We start from the raw sequence: 26,871 nt of genomic DNA on the forward strand, positions 1-26,871 counted from the left end.
ACACATAAGTTACGCCCTTGGCATGCAATTCATGACTGAAAATGGCGTGCATTGGCAATGCCATGCTCCCACATGACTTATTTACACCTAAGTCACATACTCTTTACGTCCAGTGTACGACATAGTACGCACGACACCCATTGTTCCTGCATTGTCACCACCACTTCCCAGATCCATGAAGCAGTTGTGGCAATTTTTGCTCCCGCTTTGTCCCACGTGATGCCACGCTACAGCAAGCATCACCCCTAGCTTCATTAATTCCTCTATTTGCAAGGGACCTACAAAATGTTGAACTTCAGAGAAGAAGCTCTCATTTCAGACAAGAAATGGTATTTTGTATATTAACTCGCAGCTGCAGAAAGAGCAAGAAGAAGGTATAAACTAGAAAAAAGAAAGCACGGACAGACATCACTTTGGGTATTATGATTAGTTATTAACCCATTCAATACCAAAGACATCGTTATGCTTTTTTCTAAACCCGAACGCCTGATCCAAACAGCGTTTTTATACGTATTTTACATTTTTTTTGCACAATAGGCAAAAAGAGGTGGTGATGCAACTCTCCACCAACGCATTTCACTCTCAGAACAACTTTAAGCCATGGAAATGGCCACAAGGTGGCAGAAGTGCATTTAATAAGAGCTTGGCAGGGATCATGTGAATGGAAAAATCACACATCACAGAAAGGAGGAAATGAGAGAGCGTGGAGGAGTGTAGCATGTACACATGCACGATAGGGGTGCAGAAAATAATGGATTGTTCGATGCATCGCAATGCGGACATTGCCGAATTTTAATCGATTCATAAATGTCAATAGTCTATGCTGACGGCATCGTCACACAAAATTGTCATGCAAAATTGCATACCACTGCTGGGACAAAATGCGTTAAGTTTAAACTAGGCTTTAGAAACATCAGGTTATTGCAAGTCAGCTGTCATTCCAGTGCTTCAGCATCACTAAAATAATATGACACATCGCAGACTTGCAACTGGTAGTGTGTATTTGCATTTGATGCTTTTATTCATGGTTATTCATTATTTTCTTTCTTCCCTCTCTATCTCCTCCATCAGGTGCCTATTAAAGGGTCAGCCAACATGCTGACTGTTCAACGACTACATTTGATCCTGCTGACCCTGCTGTTGTTGCTGTCATCATGAACCAGGAACCCTGCTGACTCTTGGCTGACAGATCCACAGACTGACAAACAGCCACATTCTTTATGTGGATGTGGTTGTTGTTTGGTATTTGGTATTTAAAATATTTTAAAGCACAGTTCGGCCACTCTGTTACTTTGTGGATGGTGAAGATAAACTGTTGGTCCATGCATGTGCGCTGTGAGCATTTTTATATTTGACCTGTACTGACCTCTGTGTGCTCACTTGTATCTACGGTAACTTTCATAGCATAGATTGCACTACTACTTTTTTCAAGCGGTGTACATACAAATCTATATATTATATATTTATATAAAGATGTCATGTAGATTGTTCTGTAAAATAGCGTTTAATATAGATTATAGATATAAAAGGATGATTTACACAGTAATTAAAGCAACGCTGAATCCACATCTGATCATCTGAAGAGTGGTGTGAAAAAGTGTTTGCCCCCTTCTTGAGTTCTTATTGTTTTGCATGTTTGTTACACGTCGGTGTTTCACCGTACTACAGTGCTGATAGGAAGGTCATACAAGTTCAGGTAAAAAAATCCAAACTATCCTTTCAAGGGAGAAAAAAATCCAAACCTACATGGCCCTGTGTGAAAAAGTGATTGCCCCCACGTTAAAACATAACTGAGATAAATTGAGATTTCTGGGAAAGGTTCTAAAGTCATTTCTAAAGCTTTGAGACTCCAGCGAACCACAGTGAGACCCATTATCCACAAATGGCCAAAACATGGAACAGTGGTGAACCTTCCCAAGACTGGCCAACCAACCAAAATGACCCCCAGAGCGCAGCGACGACTCATTCAAGAGGTCACAAAAGACCCCACAATAACGTCCAAAGGACTGTAGACCTCACTTGCCTCAGTTAAGGTCAATGTTCATGACTCCACCATAGGAAAGAAAGAAGAAAAACAGGCTGTATGGCAGTTGCCTTGAGTTCCAAGACAAAAACCACTGCTGAACAAAATGAACATTAAGGCTTGTCTCAATTTTGCCAGAAAACATCTTGATCCCCAAGACCTTTGGGAAAATACTATTTTTTTTAACTTTTTGGGAAGGTGTGTGTCCCATTACAGCTGGCTTAAAAGTAATGCCGCATTTCAGAAAAACATCATCATGCCAACAGTAAAATATGGTGGTGGTAGTGTGATGGCCTGGGGCTGTTTTGCTCTTTCACAAGCTGCAAGACTTGCTGTGATAAATGGAACCATGAATTGTGCTGTCTACCAAAAAAATCCTGAAGGAGAACATCCGGCCATCTGTTCGTGACCTACAACTGAAACCAACTTGGGTCCTGCAGCAGGACAGGAGTGGCCTAGTCAAAGTCCTAACTTGAATCCTATTCAGATGCTGTGGCATGACCTTAAAAAGGCGGTTCATGCTGGAAAATCCTCCAGTGTGGCTGAATTACAACAATTCTGCAAAGATGAGTGGGCCAAAATTGCTCCACAGCTCTGTAAGAGACTCATTGCAAGTTATCGCAAAGATTTGATTGCAGTTGTTGCTAAGGGTGGCCAAAGCTGTGTCCCCCCCCCAATACCGCCAATCAAATATGTTTTATTTTTGGGCAATGACTGTTGTAATTTAAAAAATGTTACATTGTAATTAACCTGAAGGCTGAGGCCCCGCGGCACCCGCGCCCTCGCTTCTTCTTTGATTTGATCCACATCACGTGGTGGACACTTTTGACCAGCGCCTGTAGGGGGGCGCCCATCTGCCACACATATGTGCTGACTTGATGAGGATTTGATGAGCGATGAGCATTGGTAAATAGGATTTTTTTTTCTTTCCCTTCCGCGCAACGCCCCCTGGCCCATGTGGCCCATAGCTGGAACCGCCACTGCCAACCAGTTATTACGTTTAGGGGGCAATCACTTTTTCACATACGGCCATGTAGGTTTGGATTTTTTTTTGTCCCTTAATAATAAAAAGTTTCATTTAAAAACTGCATATTGTGGTCAGTTGTGTTGTCATTGAACAATATTTAAATTTCTTCGATGATCTGAAACATTTAAGTGTGATAAACGTGCAAAAAAATAAGAAATCAGAAACAAAGCACTTTTTCACACCACTGTAGCTCACACATCATCCCATCCTCCTGGCTCTTTGTTGAGTTCCCTGCCACTCCCCAAACTGCACTGCAACAAGGTAGACAAGCGGAATACTGATGAATATATTCAAAAGTGTGCAAATTAACCAGCTGAAGGGCGCTTTGCATATCTGTCAGTGGGTGACTGACTTTCTTCTTAAATGCATCACGCTGTTACGCATGTATTAACTTCCAGGGATATACCAACATGATTATAAGAGCAAGACTACATGTTTTGTCCTGGCATGCATTTTACATGTAGAGTAAGATGTGCCCTTTTGTGTCAGAAAGCGAACATGTGAATATTAACAATAGTAATAAACTTGTGCCTCTGAATGAATTTCCTTCCATTGGATGCACTCAAATTATGAAAGAAAGTGACCATGCTGAGACGGTATTAAAAGAAAAACATGAATTTAGAGGCGTAGGGTGCTTTTACAGCATCTCTCAAATACATGGAGTTACATGATAAAGAATTAAACCTTTTACATGAATTATTTTTATTTTCATTAGAGGCATCCCATTCATTTTTGGTAGCCTTTGCCTGGTACCTGATCTTTTGTGTGTTGTAAGAGCTGGACAAGATAACATTATTTAAAGAGGGCATATTATGAAAAACTGACATTTTAATTGCTTACATATGCATATTTTGGCATAGGGTGAAATTACACAAGCAGGTAATGTTTATATTTGCTGCCTTTTTATGTCTCCACACAAAACTCGCCCTCTCACTTAGTTTCTTTGCGCATGACTTGGAAGAGCCCCGGGGCAAAGATCTGCCAATTTAAGGATTGTTTTAGTCGGTACATTTTTTTTTGTATATTAAGGCCCTGTGACAACTTGACGATTTAGCCAGCGTAAGCCAACGCATGAAAAATTTGGCCAATACGCTGGCGTACGTTGAATAAGTTATGGGTAAGTTTTGTATAAGTTAAGAGCACGCTGAAGCACGCCGGCATACGTCGTAGTACGTCCAAGTCGTCCAAAAATTTGGTGCATGCACAAAACTTTTCGACGTATGTCACTGTATGATTCATACGTCCCGCATACGTGGGCAATAAGTTATGCCATCGTTGATGCCCGTTCACACACGTTATTGTAAGTTACGCACAAGTCGTAATACGTCAACATACCTTGAGACAAAAATGTGTCTTCTTGGCTCTCTTCTTGGCAAGGGTTGGCTGAGAGGAGATGGAGGTCACTGGGGAAGCAGCTTCCGATACCATTGACGATGCCTGAGAGGCGTTAGAACCTGCGTCACCCCATCAGAGTGAGAGTGGGAGTGGGAGGCTGTGGGTGGTGATGGATCCCTCCGTCACTGCCCTGATACTTCTTGGCAGCGGTCTTTGAAATTTTCTTCGGCATGGATGGATGGATGATGGTGATGTTGACACTGCGATGTCTAGTGAGGTTATGATTTGAGTCATCAAGTGGCAGCCTTTTTATAGGCTACTGCACGTGATCGTCGGCCATACGCTGCCGTGCGGTTTGCATAAGTTAGACTGGCGTTGGGCATAAGTTGTGAACGCCAGAAACACGCTACGTATTCGTTGATATAAGTTGTCTATAAGTTATAGAAACGTTCTATATAAATTACTAATACGTCATGCATACGTCGAGCTCATTATGAATACGCTATGTATACGCCCAAAATTGAAAAAAACGCCGACAGTTCAACATATGCCATCAAAATGATCACGTCGGGCATGCGCTGGCTAAATCGTCAAGGTGTGACAGGGCCTTAAAGTATGTCTTCTTTAATATCAGTTTAATATTTTTATTAATAAACAGCTTTTTTTAAAATAAATGTTGTCATATATATATACCACACCACAACACAAGCATTAAAGGCATTTTTTTTAATTGAGTGCTCCAAAAAATTACAGAAAAAACATAAATAAAAGTACTCCAATTGGGATATAATACCAAAGTTCTATATAGGATAATTTGTAAATATGGTAATTGATTACCAGTGTCAGAAGATTGATGGCTTGAATTTCTGTTTGGGCATCTCTGTCTGGAGTTTGCATGTTCTCTCCATGTATGAGTGGATTTTCTGGGTGTTCCGACTTCCTCCCACATTCCCAAAATATTCCAGGTAAGTTTAACTGTTAGGTTAACCGGATACTCTAAATTGCTCATAAGTGGGAATGTGAGTGTGAATGGTTGTTTGTCTATACAGTATGTGCCCTGCGAGAATGGCTGGCCACCAATCCAGGGTGTACCATTTCTGTCCCCCAGTGGGGGCATGACAGAAAATATTGAAGCACCACTGGACTGTACTGACGGGCCCTTCTGTTATTCTTCATTTAAGACCTCAAGACCGCTTGAATCCTTCACAGACTGACTTATCTTTTTTGGAAGAACAATGATCGCAATCATCATTTTCTTGTATTTCCATTCATTATTTTTCTTCTACGATGCAAGACGTGACCGAGAAGTCTTGGTCACAATTTGTAAAAGAAAAAAATCTCATGCAAGAGGACATAGGAACACTATCCTGCTAAATAAGAGCAGACGTGAAGGCTGATAGGACAGGTGAGAGTTGAAGAAGGTGAAAAAGCAACAGAGAAGAGTGCATTCATGATAGACAAGGAAAAGACAGACAGATGAGAAGGGACAAGGGGGTTGTTGAATGCTGTTTCCGCAACTGGGCTCTGCTGCTTTGGTCCCATAAAGTTTACCATCGTCACCTTATTAGACAATAAAGTGTATCTATAACTGTGCTGCCCCACAACCAGCTGGTTCTGGTCTACAGATGTAGGCTCGGACTGCTTTGTGTAGAGTCTCTCCCCTTGCTTGCAAGGGTGTATTTTCTCAACCCACACCCTCTGACTTAAAAGGTAGCAGCTCTACCATTACACCACAAGGGACTACCAAGTGAGCTCTTACTCTCTTACTCTGCATGCTGCGTGCTGTCAATCATCGTGGCAACGAGCACAGTGTCAGATTACACATCCTTTGTGCATTTGCCCAGATCGTGGGGGCCTACGCACAGCGCACGTTCTACGTATAGGCAGGGGCGGCACTGATGAGGGGCTCCACTGTATTTTGCAAGAAGCAAGAAGGTCATTTAATTAATTTTCACCAGTCATATTTATAGACTTCAATCATCCTTTATTAGTACCCTGGTGTGACTGAAAGTGTGCACACCCTTTTTTGACACCTCTCTCACATTTACAATAATTGACTACAGTGTAACCATCTGCATTAAACTGAGCCTTTTCAAGTTGAAGCCAGTTTTTGTTGGCCTGGACACCAGCCAGTAATTCACTCCCATGCCATTATGTCAATGTTTATTGGCAGTGGCTCAGTGATTTCATCTTGAGTGGCAGATAGTTTTGACGAGGAGTGGCAGGTAAGCTATTAAAAGAGACACGCTTTCATCATTTCTGTGATTTATTGTTTATAGCTGTGTGTGCAGTATATTCCAGCCAATGGTGATCTGCAAGCAGCTTCTGTAGTCTCTGCATGGAAAAGCATATTGATGTTTACCATCTTTTTTTACCTACTGTATGCCAGACGCTCCCAAAAATGAGTAATGAATGAGTTTGTCTGCTGCGAAAGAAATATTTGTCAATTTGACGACAGACAAGAACAGAGAAGAACGTTCCAAGCTTACCGGTCAACAAATGCAGGTTCTAGCAGGTTTCCCAGCTTTGTGTCTGATTATTCTTTTTCATCTTCATGCTCTGGTGCTTTACAGGCATGCACGTGGAAATCCAGAGCCCGATATATGTCTGCAATTTTATTGCTTGTGTCAACTATGATGAATTGCGAACATACTTGAAAATCCAAAGTCTTGGAAAAGTTATTTCTATTTTAGTGACCTTCACAACGTTGAACTTGTCTGATGACTCATTCACACTGCAGGTCAATTCCGATTTTTTTGCTCATATGGGACCTGTGTCTGTGTCAGTGTGAACAGCACATTTCCGATTTTTTTCAAATCCGACTCAGTCCTCATTAGATAGATATAAATCCGACATGTATGCGATGCTACTGCAGTCTGAATAGACAGGTCGTATGCAGTATATCCGACATGTATGTCATCGAAAGGCATGTTTTGTAGGCAAAAACTCTTCTTGTTGTCCGAAAATTGTGTTTTGTGCTCACGGCAATGTCCCAGCACCGTCATGTGTGGGTGGATGGCTCAGCGGAACAGACGTTGCAGACGTTCTCCACAAAGTGCCACAGCCAAAATTATAGCCCTCTTCTTAACCTGCTACGCAGGATCATTTGGTTAAGAAAATATTGACTCCCGTTGCACAGAATCCTTGAAATTGCCACAAATGCACCGAGGAGAGCACACACTCTGCAGCAATCTTTACTTCAGTAAATACACGTCAACGTGTGCGATGTTGTGCTTTTGCACATGCCTGTATTTCCCAGACGCTGTGCGTTCACACTGACAAGTCACATTTTTGGGGGGGATGTGAACGACCACATAAAAAATTGTATTTTAACAAAAAATCCAAATCGGGCATCATAACCTGAAGTGTGAATGTGGCCTTTGTTACACGAATATTTTGACGCGTTGCGATTCATTTGTATTGCGGTTTGGGCTCATATCGAGTGTCTGTTGATGAGACACACGGCCAACCCATCCTGAGGTCGCTGGATTAAATTACAATTTTGATGTTTCCTTCACCGCAAATCTGGATGAGCAACTCCGAACTCCGAACACTGGCAGCGTTGTGGATCATTGTGGATCAACTCCGAACTCCGAACACTGGCAGCGTTGTGGATCATTGTGTAATTTCGTTTCAAAGTGTACACGGTGACCTCTGGATACCGCTAAAATAACATTTAAAGGTTTATTCAAAGCTAAAGAAGAAAACATTGACTTTGATACTGAGACACTAAGAATCGTTTGAGTCGTGTTTACTCACACTTCCTACAAGAACAAGCCAGTAAAGTCCTATTCAGATTTTAGGGTACAGAGGGACTATTTTTGCTGAAATGGGTCACAATTATTGTAAAATCCAAATTCAACAACTATTTGTAACAAACAACAAAATCCAACATACACTACTGGAACTAACGCAGCAAAGGAACATGCTGCAAATACTACAATTGAAACTGTAAATGTAGGTCAGTGCTTCTGATAGTGCTTAGGCCAGCAGAGAAGGCTTTGCTGGCCATCACCACACACCACCGCTATAATGACGCCTTAGTTCTCCACTTCATCAGTTAAATACTTACAAATACCTTTCATCTATCGACACTCATGAGCCTCTGATGTGAAACCATAACATATCGAAACCACAAGCTGCTTCACTGGTATCAGCAGATTTCTGCTTCATTTCTCGGGTGTCAGTCAGACTTCAGGTTCGCCACTGACCTTTCCAGGCTGTGCCGCTGGAAGGTTGTAGGATGTAGAGAGCGACTGCTGGGTGTCAGGCAGCTCATCCATCATGTCCACCGATGCTACCATAGTGAGCTGGAGAGCGGGTATCAAACACCCTCCCGTTAGCGATCCCCTTGCTGAGATGCATACTGGGATGGGAGCGCAGTTCATTTTGTTCTACATAAGAATTTCACGATACACCCACTGGCAACTTCAATAGGTGCATTTTCACAATCTCTTGATACTTAGTATAAAATATGTGCCTCAAAAAGCTTTTTGGGCACAACCTGTGAGCACTAGGCCTGAGAAGATAATAAATTAATTAATCACACAATAAATGCAAATGAACTCGATCATTTGCTGGCCTCAACATATCGCCATGTGCATGCGTGTCTGTTTTCCTCGTCTCCCACCTCCAAACAAGCAGGAAGAGAAGCATTGGTTTCAGGACCTTGGCATGTTTGTGCCATAGAACAACGGCATGAACGGAGTGAGCCCTTTTGTCAGCCACACAGTATCTTTGTCTCGGTTGGTGGAGGCGGGGCCGCTAGCATGCACACAGAGTGCAGAAGAGTGTGTCGTCGTGAGGAGCAATGCGAGGTAACGTAGTAGAAATGAAATCGATAGATTGCAATATACTGTATCGGCATATATTTTTTGGGGGCTGTCGCTAATTTGTTTCATGAATTACGTAATTTTTTGGCGTGTGATTAACGAATATGCATCACGGCAAGCCACACCTCTCTGTTATGACGATAGACGAAAAAAGTGTGAAAATATGTTGAAAACAATTTTTTTAACTTGCCTATATAAAATGTGTTTCACTAAAAAGGATAAGAAGGACTCGTCTAGGCTACCTAATCTAAGCAGTGATGAGAATGAGAAGGCATTGGAAGCATTGGAAGCATGGCGTGCATTGATTCTTCTTGCAGTTTCGTTTTTTGTTGTTGGTTGTCCTCAATTATGGTTCAGTGAAGGTCTTTATATTTCTGAATGGGATACTTAGAGGATACTGGGACAGATGTGACAATTCATTGCTCGATGTATTTCCGGATATTGTCGAAAAATACAGGCTCACGTTAATTACGCCTTCCAAATACTCACAACCTCCAGGGGGCGCTATTTAACTAGGAGCGTGAGAAGTCGCGAAAGAGAGAGATGGAGGAAGTGAGAGGAGAAACCGGCATTAACGCTTCACTGCTCCTCCGCACCACACACGCATTCTTTGAATAGAACAGTTTCTCTCAACCGTAGAACCTTATTTAAAACAATATGTTTTTTTAATCTCTAAACCCACAGGTTTCTTAATAGTTTTGAAGGAGCCCCACCTGCTACCTCGCCCTCTTCCTTTGTCTCAGGGTATCTCCAGCGCCGAAGAAGAAGAGGAGGAGGAGGAGGAGGAGGAGGAGGAGGAGGAGAATGAGAGGGGTGTACCTGACACTCACAGCCGCACATCGTTGCTCCTCTCCGGCAGAAACAGAAACACTCCCGTCTGCTTGTCACCCCGGTAGTTACACCGGAGCACCTTGATTGTTGAACGGGCGAACTGCAACTAAATAAGTGTTTTTTAGGAAATCGCCCAGAAATATTTTTGTTTTCCTCTTACGAATTTCACTGGACTACACTTGAGAAGATGCTTCTTCTTGTGCTCACCCTGCTGGTGGGCATGACCGGGGCAGCGGGCCCGGCAGCGGACAGGAGCTGCTCCGACCTGCGTCAGTTCTACACCGGGAAGGGTTTCACGCTGGCTGGGGTACCTCAAACGGAGACCTCTGGTGAGTTCAGAAAACTCCCCATAAATCATTCATATTTGTACAGCTCCAATATTTTGACACTGAGACTGTGTCTTTTTTGCCATATAGCCCATAAATAAGAAATAATGATTTTTTACAAAAAAAGGCTGGTCTGATCAAGTATATTTAGTTAATGTCTTGTGTGGAGTACTCGGGTTTCCCGGACGATCACCCTGGGGTGTTTTCTGATGATGCTGCACACCCACTTTATATTATTTTCATTATTAGCTGGGGGCAGTCTTGGCTGTAACCAATGTGTCTGGATGATCCGTCAGTGGCTGCAGGCACAAAAAGAGACATTAATAAAAAAAAAAAAAACACATACACAGACCAGATAATTATATACACATGCTTTATGATCCATGTATAGAATTGCTTACATCAATTTTGCTTTGAAAAATGCTGCAGATGCTGAATGTAGCTTAAACTAGCAAACTAAAATGCTTACGATGAGGATGCTGCTGTTGCCTCACAAAGTTGTGCTCTGAATGAAACGGGGGCCAATATTGGGGGAAGGTTTGCAAACATTCTGTTCAATTGTCTCGTCAGTCTGATAATCCTGCATTTAATCAACCATTCAATTACCCAGCAGGTCGGATAATCAATCACACTGAGACCTGGCCCGTTAGCCTGTCAGTCAACCAGACAGCACACACTGAAGGCCCCTATAATTCTGATTAAATTGCCTTGAACCGTAAGAAGAGGATGTGTTTTTCTTTGAAGGAGAACACCTACGACCAATTCTTTTACCAATTTCTAACAGACAGCAGCAGCAGCCAGGCAAGGAATATAGACAAAGACTTTGTTGTGCTTATGTGTACACTGTGCATGATCCTGAAGGTCGTTCCACGTGTCTTGTATGATGAGATGAAGGGGTTTGTGTGAGTGGGGGATTGGTACAGAAACATGCCACCACATAGACAAGAAGGAGGTGAATAAATACAGACAGGGGGAGAAAGTCACAGGCAGGAGGAGGCAGAGAGGTTAGACAGAGAGAGGGAGACAGAAAGTGAGTCATTCAAGGTCTTTGCTAGTGTTTTGGGGACGGCCGAGGAGGAGCCCAGGCACGACTCGCTCCCTGCCTCTCCATTAAAAACTCATCTTTTATTGACAGATGAAGAACACAATGCTTCAGTCTTTTGGACCTTGATCTGCTCCGCTTATTTGAGCAAGAGTTCCACCTCCCCAGAAATAATTGAAACTGACAGCGAGATGGGCTCAGAATGATAGCGGCAGGAAGTAAAACTTCCCAGAAGACGGCCTCTTCATTTTTGGTAAATTTAGCTTTTGCGCCCAGGGAATAGTTGCTTCAGTGTGTCTGTGCCACTTATGAGGATTTGTTGACTGTGGAATCCAGATGGAAACAACGTGAAACTAGCACTCTTGTTATAACCTAGTATGAATAAGATTGATTTAATATTGCTCAGTCCTTATCATTAATCCGTACAGAAAATATTGTCAATATTTAACTCAGTATGGTATGTAGAATCCGGTGGGTACTGGAGTCCACATATCAGGAAGGCATTTTTTAATTCTTATTTATATTCCAACTGCAATATTATGGATCACAAACACAAGTTTGAGTCACTGTGAAGCTTCAAAAAGAAATGAATCTGGAGATCAACAGACATATTCAAGCACGTTTCCTGGTCACTTGTTACCAGGCAGAATTCATCAGGCTCAATCATAGCTGCCACAGAGGGAAGTCACGCCTACAAAGCAGTTTGAATGTCAAAGGAGGGGGCTGACAGCGATGTGTCCATGGGCATGCCTATATGCAGGGGTAATCTCAAGATAGCAGGCAGGGGCTGCTATTTTATCACTCGGACCATTAGACCTCTTTCATGGTGTATGTGTTCTCCCGAAGTGCCGTTCTTCCTTTTAAAATGTCTAATCAGTCAAAGCACTAAACACATGCACAGATGTTGCAGCCCTGTGGCCTTCCTGTGTGTGGTATCGTATCTCATGTGTTCACAGGCACAAGCAACATCCTAATGATTTGGGACAGGCTCCATCTGTTGCCAGGCCTCCTGCTCTCTGAAACTCCAAAGCATTCAGATGATATTAAAAAGGGTGGGGATTTAGTGAAGTCTGATTTTGTATGTTTTTCAAACATCAATTCCACCAGCGGGTAAACAGATGCGTGTAAGCACAAAGGTGCAATTAGGACAGCTGGGAACAGTTTCTTCGTTGAGAGTTCAATTGTTTTTCCAGGTAATTTACAGTCAACCAGCCAGACTTCCAGTTGTCACAACTCTAATATCACAGGGAAAGTATATTTAGGGCCATGCATAGGTTGGCATTTTGTGAAAGTAATTAGGACTGCATGACACACACACACGCACACACACCACGATCTGGGCCACAAGCTTACGTTATGAAGAAATCTTATCAATAAAAATCTCATCATCATTATTATCCAATCGCTTTATTAATAAACGGTAATCACACTCATCCCGCCTGAGTCGCACATACACAGCTGCACTAGCATGCTCTGCTAAACTGAGCGAACCCAGCCAGCTTCCACTCCTGCTTGGAGACGAGTAAGATATGAGTTTAGAAGTTTTTTTGCCGACTTAGCCAGTGTTTCAGGTGGACGCTTCGACATGTTGTCTCCTTCTGGAGGGGGTGGGTGACTGCTTGTGAGGAGATGCTGTGACGAATGAGTGGTCCGCTGGGGAAATATTTTCCCACACAAACGTTCTTCTCCTCAAGATGACAGCATTTCATTCACATGATGTCAATTTTCGCAACATGTTGCATTTAACAGGAGACTGCATTTTTATTGGCCAATTCCGCGATTCTGTTAACGCTGAGCCAACTCACCCTGGCCGGCACGGCTCGTTGGGGGACATCATAGCAACGACAGCGCAGCCTGAGTCCTTGGGTAAAAAGGCAGACTTTTTTTGGGATGCAGCTTGTAAAGTAAATTTAAAAATATATATTTGTTTGTGCAGCCCTAAACGTAATGCACATTGAGGCTGTCAGGGTCAAACAAGGTGTGGAACCTGGGTTGTTGGTGCCTACAAGAAAGTAAGACGAGTGCAATATGACAAGCGGACGCTCTGAATTCCAACCCTAAGAGTTAAAAGGAGCTCTATTCTTCTCACTCCCTGCTCAGATAGCTATTATCCCCCAGGTTTAATGCCATATGAATGGAAGTCGTCTTTCCTGCTGGCTGCCAGTTTGTCTTTATGCCTGCAAGCGTTTTTAACTCAAAGACATTGTAGCCTTCACCTGTCCAATGGTATAGTCAAGCTCATCTTTACTGTGTGTGTGTGGCGGGTTGGGGGGTGTTAGTCAGTGAAAGCCAACACCTCCAAAGTTGACAGTTAAATTCACAAATGCATTATCTTGGAGAGAAGCTCACACCCATGTGATCAAATAACTCTCAGAAACAAGATCAGACCATATTGTGTGTTGCTTACTGAGACCTTTGCCACAGAATTGTGTTTGTTTATTGGATTTTGTTTTATTGAAGACCACAAAGGTCATGTCAATTCATTTCATAGAAGTGAACATGATAGTACGACTTGTCAACATTATTTGATCACCATTTCATTCATGACACATTTTGAGCCCCTTTGAGATCACCCTGACCGATTGTCTTGTGGTGTGATGTGTGTTAAGAGTAGGGGTGGGAGAAAGAAAAGTTTCTTGGATGTAAATAGTTCTGAATGAATTCATAAAAGTCAAGAAATGAACCCAATCAACGTGGAACGCAGTCGTGAGAAAACGCCATAAAACATGGCACTCACCTTGTGGCGGCGTAGCAAGCACACACGTCTCTCCATCCTCTCCACACTCGCAAGAACACTTCCCCGTGCTCCACCAATCACACGCGAGGTGCATTCATGAACATTGCGGCTCCGATCACCAACACCACACAACACAAGCACGTTGTGTCACTGTTTTCCTATGATTTTTATTGGCCCATTCAAAGACCTGCGACAAACTGAAAACAAGTTGGTCGCGATCCACTCTGCAGAAGTTTTTTTTTTTTTTCAATGCCGATTCAGCCTCCGAAAATTTTGCAGAAAACATGTACAGTATATATGGAGGGCCGCACGGTGGTCTAGTGGTTAGCATGTTGGCCAACACAGTAACAGTCTGGAAATCAAGAAGACCTGGGTTCGATTCTACCTTGGGCATTTCTGTGTGGAGTTTGTTCCCTGTGCGTGCGTGGGTTTTCTCCGGGTATTCCGGTTTCCTCCCACATTCCAAAAACATGCAGGTTAGGTTAATTGGCGACTCTAAATTGTCTAAATTGTAAATTGTCCAATGTGAATGTGAATGGTTGTTTGTCTATATGTGCCCTGCGATTGGCTGGCGACCAGTCCAGGGTGTACCCCGCCTGTCGCCCGAAGTCAGCTGGGATAGGCTCCAGCATGCCCCCGTGACCCTAAAGAGGAGATGGATGGGCTTAAGTTGTTAGCTAAACTCGCCTTGTATACTTGCTACTAGAGCGAGAGGTGGGGGGTGTTATGGTCCAGGCAGTTCTGTGACGGCCAATCACAGTCGTTGCAAACTCACTGCTTTGTAGTGGTTCAACGTTGGTTTGTGTGCAACAAGAAATTGTTACTGATACTAATCTGTCATCCATTCTACATCACATGCTTGCTCAAGCACATGCACGAAGATACACTTTCTACTGAACTCTTCCTCCTGTTTTTCCCCCGCTTTGTTTGGTTTGAACCACTGCATTGCATTTTCCAGACAGACACAGGTCTTTGAGTACATGCTTCAGTCGGTGTGTTTCTGTGTATTTTTCTATATGTGTGCGTTTGGTTGAAAAGATGTCTAGGAAGCGCAACGGTGAATCTCTTATGATGTCTAATGCAGGATGAGAACTGTACCAGACAACTTTATATCGAGCTTGGATCATAACGTTGCGGCATTGTTACAGACCCGTGGACAAGCAATGTATGATGAAGATTCGAACATGCAGACAGCACTTATATACTTTCCATAGAACAGGTGGATGTTAACTTGACTGAAAGGGTTGCACAAATCGTTGCGGTTTTTTTTTGTTCGTGGAGAACGTAGTTGTGGTGTCCATACCCCACTAACTACGTATGTGGGGTTCACGTGTGGCGACATACGAAAAAATTGGCATTTTGCCCAAGCCCGACACCAACAAAACGTACAGAGGACACACATCGGCCGTACGGATGACACGCGAAGATGTACGAAGTGCGTAAGTTTGTCTTTCAACTGGAACAAAACGAAAAAAAAAACAAAGAACTTCTGCGGACAGTCTACGGCTCGAAAATCAGGACACACATTCCCTACATGTGTTTCTTGCGTTGTTTTGCACATACAACCAGTTGTGATCTGGGCTTAACAGCCAACTCTTTGTACTGTACCAAGGAGTAAACATATACATGTGTAAGACTTTTACCATACATCCGAGTCAAGGCATGTCTGTTCAACTTGAGAGCTGTATTTTTACTCAGATTTCAGTCTGTGCAGAGAGCATTCTATGTGTAGCTTTTTCCTGGTCCAGAGAAGTTCACGATATCATCGGGAATTCATTTATTTTGACCATTTTGACCATAAAAACTAAGTGAGTGTGTGGTCGGAACATCTGCCTCACAACCTGGTGATTCGGGGTTCAGCTCACCCATGAAGCTGAACACAATACGTAGAAATGACATCAATGAATAAACAAACGAGTGATTGAAATTTCAGGATGTCTTTTAATGCGGTAGCCTTACGGTTTAAATATTGTGGAGAACTGTGCCATTTAACACAATAAAACAAGAACCGTTTGTTTAAATTTGAAATCAAACATATCTGATCTTGCATTATTATAATGTGAAACATATATCTCTAAGTTAAATGGAACATAACAACACAAGCCATTAATCACGAAAAGCCATTAACCATGAAAACCTTGACATGAATCGAGAGGAACATTTTTAATAGACTGACAGCCCTAATACACACACAATTGAACTATGTACTGTTACATAAACGTATATCAAAGCTGTATGCCATTCTGGTACTGATTACCGATGCTGATTTGATTCCAGTACTTGAAACACATAATCACATAAGTATGATGAATACAAGAGCCAGTCTGCCTGCATCCATACAGAAATAACCTCAGACTGTGTTCAGAGGAAAAAGATGTAAAGTAAAGCACATTTATGATGTTTTAACAACCATCTTTGCAGCCAAAATCAACAATGTACGAACCAGCGTTTGGTTTTTCTCCTCATCCATCCATCCGTTTGCTCACCCTTCTGCTTTGTTTAACCTCTCCTCCTTATTATATGCTATTTATTGCTAGGTTTCTCGTGATGTCAGATCCGGTTATTGTCGGCCTTGCCTCAAAGAAACGGGGGGTTAAATAAGCGTATTCGTAACTAGAAGTCGTGTAAAGTCAGAGCAAAAATGGCAAATAGATGCGCGGTTCTCGTATGTCGATATTTGTATTTCGGAAAACCCTAAGATAGTCCATCATAACGGGAAAAAAGTTTCGGAAACAACCAAAAAAACGCAGAGAAGCCACCTCTCTCTGAGTTTGCTAATCCTGCCACTCTTGTCGAGTGGAGCATAGAATCAACATGATGCAGTTCATAGTGCGCAACACGGACAATTTATACTAAAATCAAAGTTAAAACATTGTTGTAACTTGGAAATGTGAAATGTAGAAATAATTGCCGAATAACAGAAAGCTATAGATCTCGTCATTTCCTCGTACCGCTTCATTGCTTCACCGCTAAATGCTCCAACTGTATAAATGCCCAGTTATTAAATAAACACCATAAATATACCGCCAAGATTACAAAGCCTACTCTGTTGCAAGATTAAATAGAAAAGTAACATATTAAGGAGGGGAAAGTCTGCAACACGTATTGGAATTTGTGAAGCATTGTGTTGTTGACACATGCCTGCCTCGCTGTCCCTGCAGCCCTGTGATGACTCAAAGATATTTTTTCCATGACATCACTTTAATTGTTTTTATCGTTTCAGAGTATTGCACGTACAGCACAGTATACTGTATATACAGACCAACTGCACATACTGCATACACTTGTAAGACAGTAAAGGATGTTAAATTGTTACTTACCTGTACAGTTAATAAAGTTTTTATGGTGTTGACAGTTTGACTGTGGAATAAATTTGCAATGGCGCCATTATGAACAAAGAGAAGAAGACATGTCTTACAAAACACTCTACTGTAGGTACACTACATCTAAAGTTAAAACATTTGGAATATTTCTGACTGTGAATAACACGACGGGAGTGGATGAAACATGTACTGTAGGTGAAATGTGCTCACCCTTCATTTCAGTCGACTTCGTATTAAATGTCATGCACTGTGGTTGGTCATTTCGAAGCGAGGGTACACTGAATGTCTCCTCAGTGGTTGCACTCGAATTAGAGAATGTACATGGAGTCTTCACTCTGTCCTGCTTTCCATTTCACTAACCTTTGCACTCCCTCAAGCAAGTGCAGAGCTGCCCTCACCGTTCACTGTAAGTGTGCATCATTCAAACAAGACGAACCTCCAAAGCCCACATCGTTTGTTCTAATTTCGTTAGACTGTGCATGTGTGGCTTCTCTCTGAGTATTCTGGTTTCATTCCACATCGCAAAAATGACGCAAAATTTTAATTGATAGACCGCAACAGAGTCATTTATTTATCAAAAGACGTGTAGAAGTTTAAAGACAAAGTGGCGAGTCTTGAGAGAGAAGCGAATTACCGGAAAAGTAGACCCAAACACTCAAAAGCAGTGATCCCCAATCGCCGGGCCACGGCCCGGTACCGGGCTGTGCGTCATTTGGTACCGGGCCGCACAGAAAGAAAAAATAATTTTCAATATTTTTAAATTTTTTTTTATGTTTTATTTTGAAAAATGGCCGGATTCTCTTTGTTACATCCGTCTCACTTGACGCATGTTCATTGTGCGTGTGCTAACTTTCTCTCTGCACTTTCTACTGTATTTTTACCATTTTTTTTCACCTCATATTTGGTGTCAAATGCTGATACTATGTGGGAATGCATAAAGGTAAGTTTTGACGACTTATTGAGTGCTAATGTGCACATCTCTCAAGTTAATTCGTGCTAGCACACTGCTTTATACCACACACGTCAAAAAGCAATGTAATAATCCCTCTGGAAAAACTCCAGGCTTGAACTGGTGGATGGTGGGTCGGCATTCATGTTGTGCTTTTAATTTATGTTGTTTATGTCTTAGTTTTACGCAATACATCATAAATAAGATACATTCGATCGCTATAATGTACGAACTCCCCCAGTTCCGTGGGAGAATTGTGGAATTGTGGGAACACAAGCCAGTCCGTCGGTCAACAAACCCACTGGGGACCACTGCTCTAAAGTGTGGCAACATTTTAATAACAATAATCAAGTGAGGTCGGCGACATGTCAACTTTGCTCAGCTGAACTCATGTTTGACGGCAGCACAAAGGCAATGCATCAGCACCTTCAATGCAAACACCACAGGGTCGTGTTGTCGTCCTCGCCATCACCACCTCCTTCGAGGTAAACTTTTGCTAAGGCTAATGAAGCACGGATAAAATCATTATTTTTTTAGCATTCATACAACATGTAATTGTTTTTACAACCAATCTCGTGCCAACAGAGCGGATATAAAATTACTCAAGTAGCGTCTAACATTGATGTCGCATGTGTCCGTAAATACGTTTACACTTGCATGCATTTTGCCACCGCATTGTCCCGCAATTTGCGATGGCAATGCGTGTCATTTATTTATTTATTTATGGTAAGCCTGAAAAGCGTGAAGACTAGTTTGTGCACTGTTTGCGTTCTGGTTACGCAGAAATTAGGCATTTGCCCCGCAGTACGTGACCGAAAATGGCGAGCTTTGGCACAAAATGACCACGCTCCCGCACGACTTATTTTCACCTTGTCAAGTACTGTTTACGTCAAGGGCATGACAATCGTACGCATGATGTGCATTGTTCCCGAATGGGTATGCGTTGTCACCATCACTTCCAGCATCCGGGAAGCAGTTGTGACATCATTGTGACATCGTTAATCCCTCTGTTTCCAAGGGACCTAGAAAATGATTTTAATGTTGACCTTTTTGAGCAAGACCAACAATTTTAGAATATAATAAGTCTGAATTTATTTTTTTTTTATAACGTTGTTATAATGAAGCTATCCAATAATAAATAAAATGCTTCTTACCATTAATGTGACTTCTGGCGCTGCATGGTTTTGCACCATACTCCGTATCTTTCTTTCTTTTCACCATTTTCTTTGACAAAAAGGTTGGCTCTGCAGAATTATTAAGCTGACTGTTTTACAAAAGGAGGGACGTTTACTTCTTGACATCTCAATGACCCACGTTTTGGTGTCTGGCCCGGAAAATATAAGGACAGCTGGCATTGGCTCTGGCCACCCACATTTTGGTAGAAAATGGATTGATGGTTTAAAATGCAAAAGAAAGTTTTATATTTTTTACACTCTGATTTCTGTAATGTTTTACTTTAAAACATCAGCAGTTTCTTTTTTTAAATAAATACATGTTATCGTGTTAAGAAATGCTTAGAAATGTCTCCCGAGCCATAGGTTCCCCTACCCCTGATACATTGGATATACTTATATACAGTATATATACTGTACATGGCAGATTTTGGGACTGTATGACATTTTTCCTGTTCTAATTCTGCAAAAATTCAGCATTCCCATGCAGGACATTTTAGTAGAAAATACGATTGAGAAATAGGAGGGTTAAGAACAGGCCAGAGTGGAAATCATCATGCAGCAGAAGTTGATTTCTAAGTGTTGAGTTACGTCGTCTCAGTCAAAAACCTTCAGTCCACGTGGCTTTCACTTTCACTGAGTTCCTCTGTTCTGATGAAGTTGAAGATCTGACCTGGAAACAATTTACCTCAGTCTGTGACCTAATGTTCCACCAATCCAAAGAGATTTGAAGCCCCCTACTGTGAAAGAACAGCAATGATGTGCGCCCTTATTAATGTTCCCACTACACACACGCACATACCCCCACATACACAATCTCATACTAAACCGCTGACAAATGTGGATTGTTCGGTGACACACACATAAACACCCGCACACCCACCTTTATTTGCCACCTTCCTACCATCAGCACCATTAGAGTGCTGTTGGATTAAGGACTGATGTCTAATCTCTGCTAATCCTGATCAGTTAATCTATGTGTGAGCAGCTCACAGCCCTGGCATCTAACACATGCTGACCTTGCAACACCACATACATGCTCACTAGTTTTCACATTTGTTGCTTTTTGTTTGGACCCTGTCTTAAAATGCAGCACGTACTGTATATAAACACGCAGCAGTGGTTCTGTAGTTTTGTCTGTCGACAAAAATACAAAATGTTTTCGGTTAATACCTGCTAAATATAGACGTCAAAGATAGCAAAGATAGCTGCCGTGACCTGTGCCCCGTCCTGACTCATCCACCAACCCCTGCACAAATTTGCGCAGTCAGATACTTTCCAGTGTGGCACATGCAGTCGCAGCAGGCACATGTTGTGCTGTTTTACAGTGAAATGAAGTAAAATAACAGTTACTACTCCCAGAAATTACCCCAAATTATAGTATTATACGTGAGGTTGGTGAACGCTCACACACACGCATGCACGTGGGAAGCAGACAGGGCTGGTCTGTGGTCAAGTATTTTTAGTCTGGTAATGTTTCACACAAACTTTCAAGCACCTTCCCGTCTGTCTCACTGTGTGTTTATATAGAAGGATTATATATACCATAAAACATTATAACAATTCAATATAAAATACTTGATTTCATGTGAATGTGACTGGCTGTTTGTCTCTATATGTGCCTGTGATTGACTGGTGACCATTCTGCGGTGTAGTCTTCCTGTCGCCCAAAGTCAGCCGGCATAGGCTGCAGCTCCACATGACCCTGAACAAGATGAGTAGTAGAAAATGAATGGATTGATACTTAATTTCTGATTGGAGACTTGGTTGTTGGATATGGATATCGCTATCTGGTCACTATCTGGTGGCAACAAGCAGAGGGTACAAATAAGTAGGGCTGCAGATATCAAATATTTTAGTATTTTACTGAAAATTAGAGAGGTGCTGCAGCACTCTCCTCATTTGCAAGACCAAAGTATTGGTGTATAATACATGTTTCTGTAACATGATATTATTGGCGACATGCAGACAAACAGAAACTGGCAGGTGCCGTGATCCAACTCTGTGCACTCACTGAGTGCACTCAGACGGTGTCTCAGAGATGAGACACTCGCGGCAGCCTCATCTTAGGTATCTGCCATGTATTTGATCAGGAAATGTGCAAATTCAGCGATTATTACTGACGAAAGTGTAAAAAAATGATTGGAGTCATACAGAAAATACATTTATAATACTGTACAGTTCGATGGAAAATTCATGTTATTATTATTCGTTTGAGGATCTGCCTCATCTTCCTCCTGTGATCGTACAGGATGATGCACCAGAAAGTCATGCTGTGTCAGTGCATGAGCTGTTAGCTATCCATGACAACATATTTTATTAGTCATCGTGTGAATGAGTTGGCATTTTAAAGTGCTTTAAGTGCCTAAAAGGTAAGGGTTATATACTGTATTACTGAACCGGTATGTACGCCACACCCACTAAATTAAAAGAGAAAAAAGATTTGGACGTATACGTAGGTTGCACCGGTTCATAAGCCCCAGATGTCCACATCGTAACGTGGATATTTAGTACACAGAAAGACGTTACACAGAAAGATTGTTTTTCTTTCAAACAGTGCCGGACAGTGCGTGTAATACAGCTAGTTAAACAGTAGTGCACCGGAAAAGTCTTTCATCGCCGTCTTCATCCTCCACCTGGGAACTCAAACCACTGAGTCGTCATCTTCAGCGCTAGACTTGAACAGCCTCATAATTCCTTTGTCACACACTTTGTCAGTCTCGCTCTATCATTCATTGTAGCTCTTGGTGTCACTTTCGCCTCAAGGCATATTAGCGCTTTAGCTTGAGCTGTCCTCACGCAGTAGTCCAGCCTTTGGAAACCCGTTGGTGAGCGTGGATTTTTTGACACTCTACAAAGACAGACACAGTATGAACCTTCAAAGCGTGAGAAAAAAGTAGCAGCTTGTCCACTGGAAATTTATGGTATATGAATTGTTATAGAAGTAAAACAGATCAACACATCTGTCTCATATTTCACATCTCATATAGAAAAACTACAAACCTTAAAACAAATCGAAAAAGATTTGCTTTTACCTGAAAATTATTTATTTTTAAAATTCTTGTTATCGTATGGATGTAGATTTTTTTTAAAAAATATCATCAAAATCATAGGAAAAACACCACGACAGATTTATTAGACACTTATGAAGCAGATAACAGCTTTATAATGTACTCCTTTTCACCCTTTTCTGCTTCTGCTTCTGCTTCTGTCTAGCAGCAGTGATCTTTCTCACCTCCTCACCCGACTTCATTTCCATTTTATTGCCTTGTCATCCCTCCATCGCTTTCTTCCTTTTTCATCATTACTTTGTCCCTCTTTTCTCTGACTCATTTCCCTCTTTGGTGCATAGTAAAGGTTTGGATGAAGGTCGAATGGGACGGTAAATCACATACAGTTGCCTATAAAGGGCGCAAAAAGCGCAGGATGGAAAGACAGGCAGAGGTTTACCAGCAGTCTCTCATTTAGGTAGTAGTAATTTGCCGTTGTAAGTGACAGGGTTATTGTAAGACGCTCATTAAGAAAGGGAAGCAGCGAATAAACGTCTGACTGAAGGGACTAAATTCAAACCACTGTGCCACTTTTACTGCTCAGCAATAAGCTGCTTTGATGTGGTGGTGTGATATCTGAGCCAACCCAGACCCAGGCAATCAGAATGAGTGCTAGTATGGAAGTGACTTATACCTTTTGATTTAGCATTTGTCATACACTCAATGTACACTGTTTTTTTTTTTTGCTGTTTTATTCTCTTAATGTGTACATTTTTCCACCATAGGATTTATGGGGGCCACATTGGTACATTTTGTACATTAAACTTGCTATACATCTAAACAAAGCATGCACATTTTACAACAAAGCACTCATTCATGATTTTCTATGCCGCTTGTTGCAGCAGGGCTATGCTGGAGCCTATCCCAGCTGACTTGGGAGGAGTCTATCAATCCCGGCGTCGAAGCATATAAAAATGTCATGTGATCAAGATGCTCCCATTCTGACTGGATGGAGGCCGCTGCTGATCATACATTTTTACAAAGAACATCCTTGTTTTTGTTCTAAATAGCCTATATTGATACAAACACAGCCCAATTTGTGTTAATAAAGAATTAAAATTGGCGTGTGTGTTTAACAGAAGTCCTATACTTACTACACATTGATAATACTTTGAATACTAGGAAGACTATCAACATTCACGGAGTTATTAGCTCGTAATGGCTACCTAAAAATAATCCATAATGTGGAAGTATTTTGAAAAGGTTAAAAGATGACTTCAGGAAGTGAAGTGCAACCTCTGTCAGCAGCTTCTTACACATCACGCGACAACAACCAGTAGAGCAGACTGTTACGACAACCAACATTGCATTTTAAGGCAGGAAATTAAGCTGCCAACTGAGAGTTTTGGCAAGCTGTTGATTTTCAAACCATGTTGTTCCTATTTTATGTGCACTGTTCTGATGTGTGCCGACAGCGACTGCGTTGTGTTTGTCTTGTTTTCTGTGTCACTAAGTAAATTAAAGCAGTCATTCCGAAACTGGGGTACGTGCACCCCTAGTGGTACGCAAGCAAATTGCAGGGGATATGTGGAAACATTTAATTTCCAAGATGATAAGTAAATATTGTCAGTCAATACATATTAAGCAAGATAATAAAATGGAACTTGTGCTACAACTTTCCCCAGGGAGACATTAACCTGTGGCACAGCTGCACCAAAATCGTAACAGTTGTGTTACATTCTACTTTTGGGGAACTATCAACATGAATGAATCAAGACAAAAAGAGTAGGAAACACTGAATTAAGGTGCAATTGTTGCTCATGTACCATGCGTATTTGTTTATCTGAGTGTTTTTTTCTTTGAGGTGGCAAAAGTTGCAAATGAGATCTATTTATTTCTCAGGATTGTCATTAGCTCTTCTCTTAAAAAAGAAAAATAACAACAAAAATATTAGACGATTTGTCAACTATGGACAAAATCTAACAAATCAGATTGGACTATAAAAATACTTAGGCAAAGACCACCTTAATATGCTACGGGTCAACAAGTACTACAATAAACACCTGAATGTGTTTATGTCACTTCTTGCTGGAGTCAGAGGTCAGTTCACTTACAATGAGGCAGCCTTCCCATGTGAAACACTTTCATCTCCGCAGGAGGAGGGCATATGCTCTAAGTTGAAACATTTTGAAACATGTAAATAACTTTATGGCTGCAATGCAACTTCATCATCATGGTTTTTTTCCCCTTTGGAAGGCGACACTGACAACATAAGTATTATTGTCAACACAGTTTATTCCAAGGTCAAACTGTTGCTATCATAAAGCCTTAATTAACTTGCATCCACATAAACATGTTAACATTACCACTCTCACGCAAATAAAAGCAAGTTGACCACTTTTAATCGTGAAAAAAAATATAACACTTACTCTTACTAGCAAATGACAAAGGCACAATGCAAAGATGTGTCATAGATGGACTGCACATTGTAACTGTGCTGCACAAAAAAACTGAAAAAAAATCTCGATCTCGAGTTGCACTAACATGCGATCAAATTTTGAAATGACAACGATCTTTTTTATTTTACGTAACGAGCCGCATCAAAAACAAACGCTGCCATTTTACTCAAGGACTCACTCCGCACTGTCATTGGCGTAATTCATTGATGACGTGTAAATATTAACCATAGAATCATGACGCAAACCTTTACCAACTTATCTAACTCTGCCCCCTTATAGGCCTTGTTGAAGGCCTATTATGGGCTGAGGAATCACACTCACTAAAGCTAATTCTCTTTAATTTTAGTGGTTATATGTTAGCAGTTGTTATTTGATATTAGTATTTTTTAACAGTGCCAAATACTTTACTTTTAAAAAGGTGACGGTGCTTAAACGGTGGCCGAACCGGTACTTAAAAAACACACACACACATTTTTATTCAAAAATAAAAAATTTTTGCAGAATTCTGTGAGTCGTAAATTGAACATAATGATAATTTACAAGTGTTCACAACACCAAAACACATGTTAATCTTGTTAATTCCCCTGTGAAAAATGCCACTGAAAGGCATATTTCTTGTGTTAGATGTGTGCTCGAATATTGAAATATTTACCATTTTTAAAAAAAATGTGTCAGTTCTTCTGCGTCTGGAGGAGGAGGGCCAAGTGACGTCTGTCGAAGACACAATTTGCCTTGTCAAATGATCGGCAAACTTCGTGGGATAAATGTTTGCAATGCCCCGCAAATGGAAATAAAAAGACAAATACCCACAAGACGTTCGATCGTGGAAAAGCGTGCCAAGGTGGAAATAAATCAATTCACATTTCTCCTGCTGATATGCTTCATAGTAGCCAGCCTAGTGCTGGCGGCTAATGCAGTGCTAATTCCTAAATATATTTCGAAATAAAATATATCATACTTCTCACAACTTTCTTCGTGTGCATTCATGGCTGTGCTTGTTTGTAAATGTTCTAGACTTGACATAAGCAAAATTGTAATATTGTAAAGAATCGAGCACTTACAAAGACATTAAAAATGTACATTATCAACAAAAAAAACAGAAAACAGTAAATACAGGGAAATATGTGCTTTATCCCCTAACAACCAGCAAGCATTCTGATCCCTAAAGCACACACAAAGCACACAGAGTAGTATTGTACCTTCAGCAAGAAGTTTTGAAAGAGACCACTGTTGGGTCAATAATTCAGAAATGGAACAAACACAAGAAACTACAAAATAACCCTTGCTATGGAGCTCCATGCAAAATCTCACCTTGATCAGCCCGGATTTACAAGTGGGAAACTTATTAGCGATGGCCCCACAGTCACCAAGGCAAACATTGGGAACACACTTCATCATCAATGGACTGACATCCTGCAGTTCCCGCAAGGTCCACCCGCTCACTTGCTCAAGTTTTTGTGATAAAGAGATCACTGTTGGGTCAACAATTCGGGAATTGAACAAACATGAGATACCAGGCAATCACCTGTGCTCTGCACAATATCATCCCGGATTTATAAGTGGGAAACTTATTAACAATTTCAAGGGAACAAGGACCACAGTCACCAAGACAAACATTGGAAACACACTTCGACATCATAGGACTGACATCCTGCAGTTCCCGCTAGGTCCATCTGCACACAAAGGCATATGGCCCATCTGAAGTTTGCCAGTGAACATTGGAACGATTCAGAGTTGGGATAATGTGATGAGATGAGGACAAAATTGAGCTCAATATGTTTGGACGCAGAGAAATTCTGAATATGACTCCGAGAACACCAACATT

General features: G+C 41.5%; 2 protein-coding genes across 3 annotated transcripts in view; both read left to right on the forward strand.

Moving 5' to 3' along the window:
• LOC129189056 (glypican-5-like) overlaps positions 1 to 5,009 on the forward strand; it is a 52,547-nt gene extending 47,538 nt beyond the window's left edge. For both annotated transcript variants that reach the window (XM_054790332.1, XM_054790331.1), the window contains one exon: positions 1,072 to 5,009. In XM_054790332.1, coding sequence (XP_054646307.1) covers positions 1,072 to 1,158 — 87 coding nt within the window. In that variant the 3' untranslated portion in view covers positions 1,159 to 5,009. The remainder of the gene's footprint in view (positions 1 to 1,071) is intronic.
• A 4,547-nt stretch (positions 5,010 to 9,556) lies between these two features.
• LOC129189297 (glypican-1-like) overlaps positions 9,557 to 26,871 on the forward strand; it is a 41,184-nt gene continuing 23,869 nt past the window's right edge. The window contains exon 1 of the mRNA XM_054790865.1: positions 9,557 to 10,377. Within this exon, the coding sequence (XP_054646840.1) occupies positions 10,236 to 10,377 (142 nt within the window). The 5' untranslated portion in view covers positions 9,557 to 10,235. The remainder of the gene's footprint in view (positions 10,378 to 26,871) is intronic.

Source organism: Dunckerocampus dactyliophorus, chromosome 10 (genome assembly GCF_027744805.1).
Source record: "Dunckerocampus dactyliophorus isolate RoL2022-P2 chromosome 10, RoL_Ddac_1.1, whole genome shotgun sequence".
NCBI classification, from domain to species: domain Eukaryota; kingdom Metazoa; phylum Chordata; class Actinopteri; order Syngnathiformes; family Syngnathidae; genus Dunckerocampus; species Dunckerocampus dactyliophorus.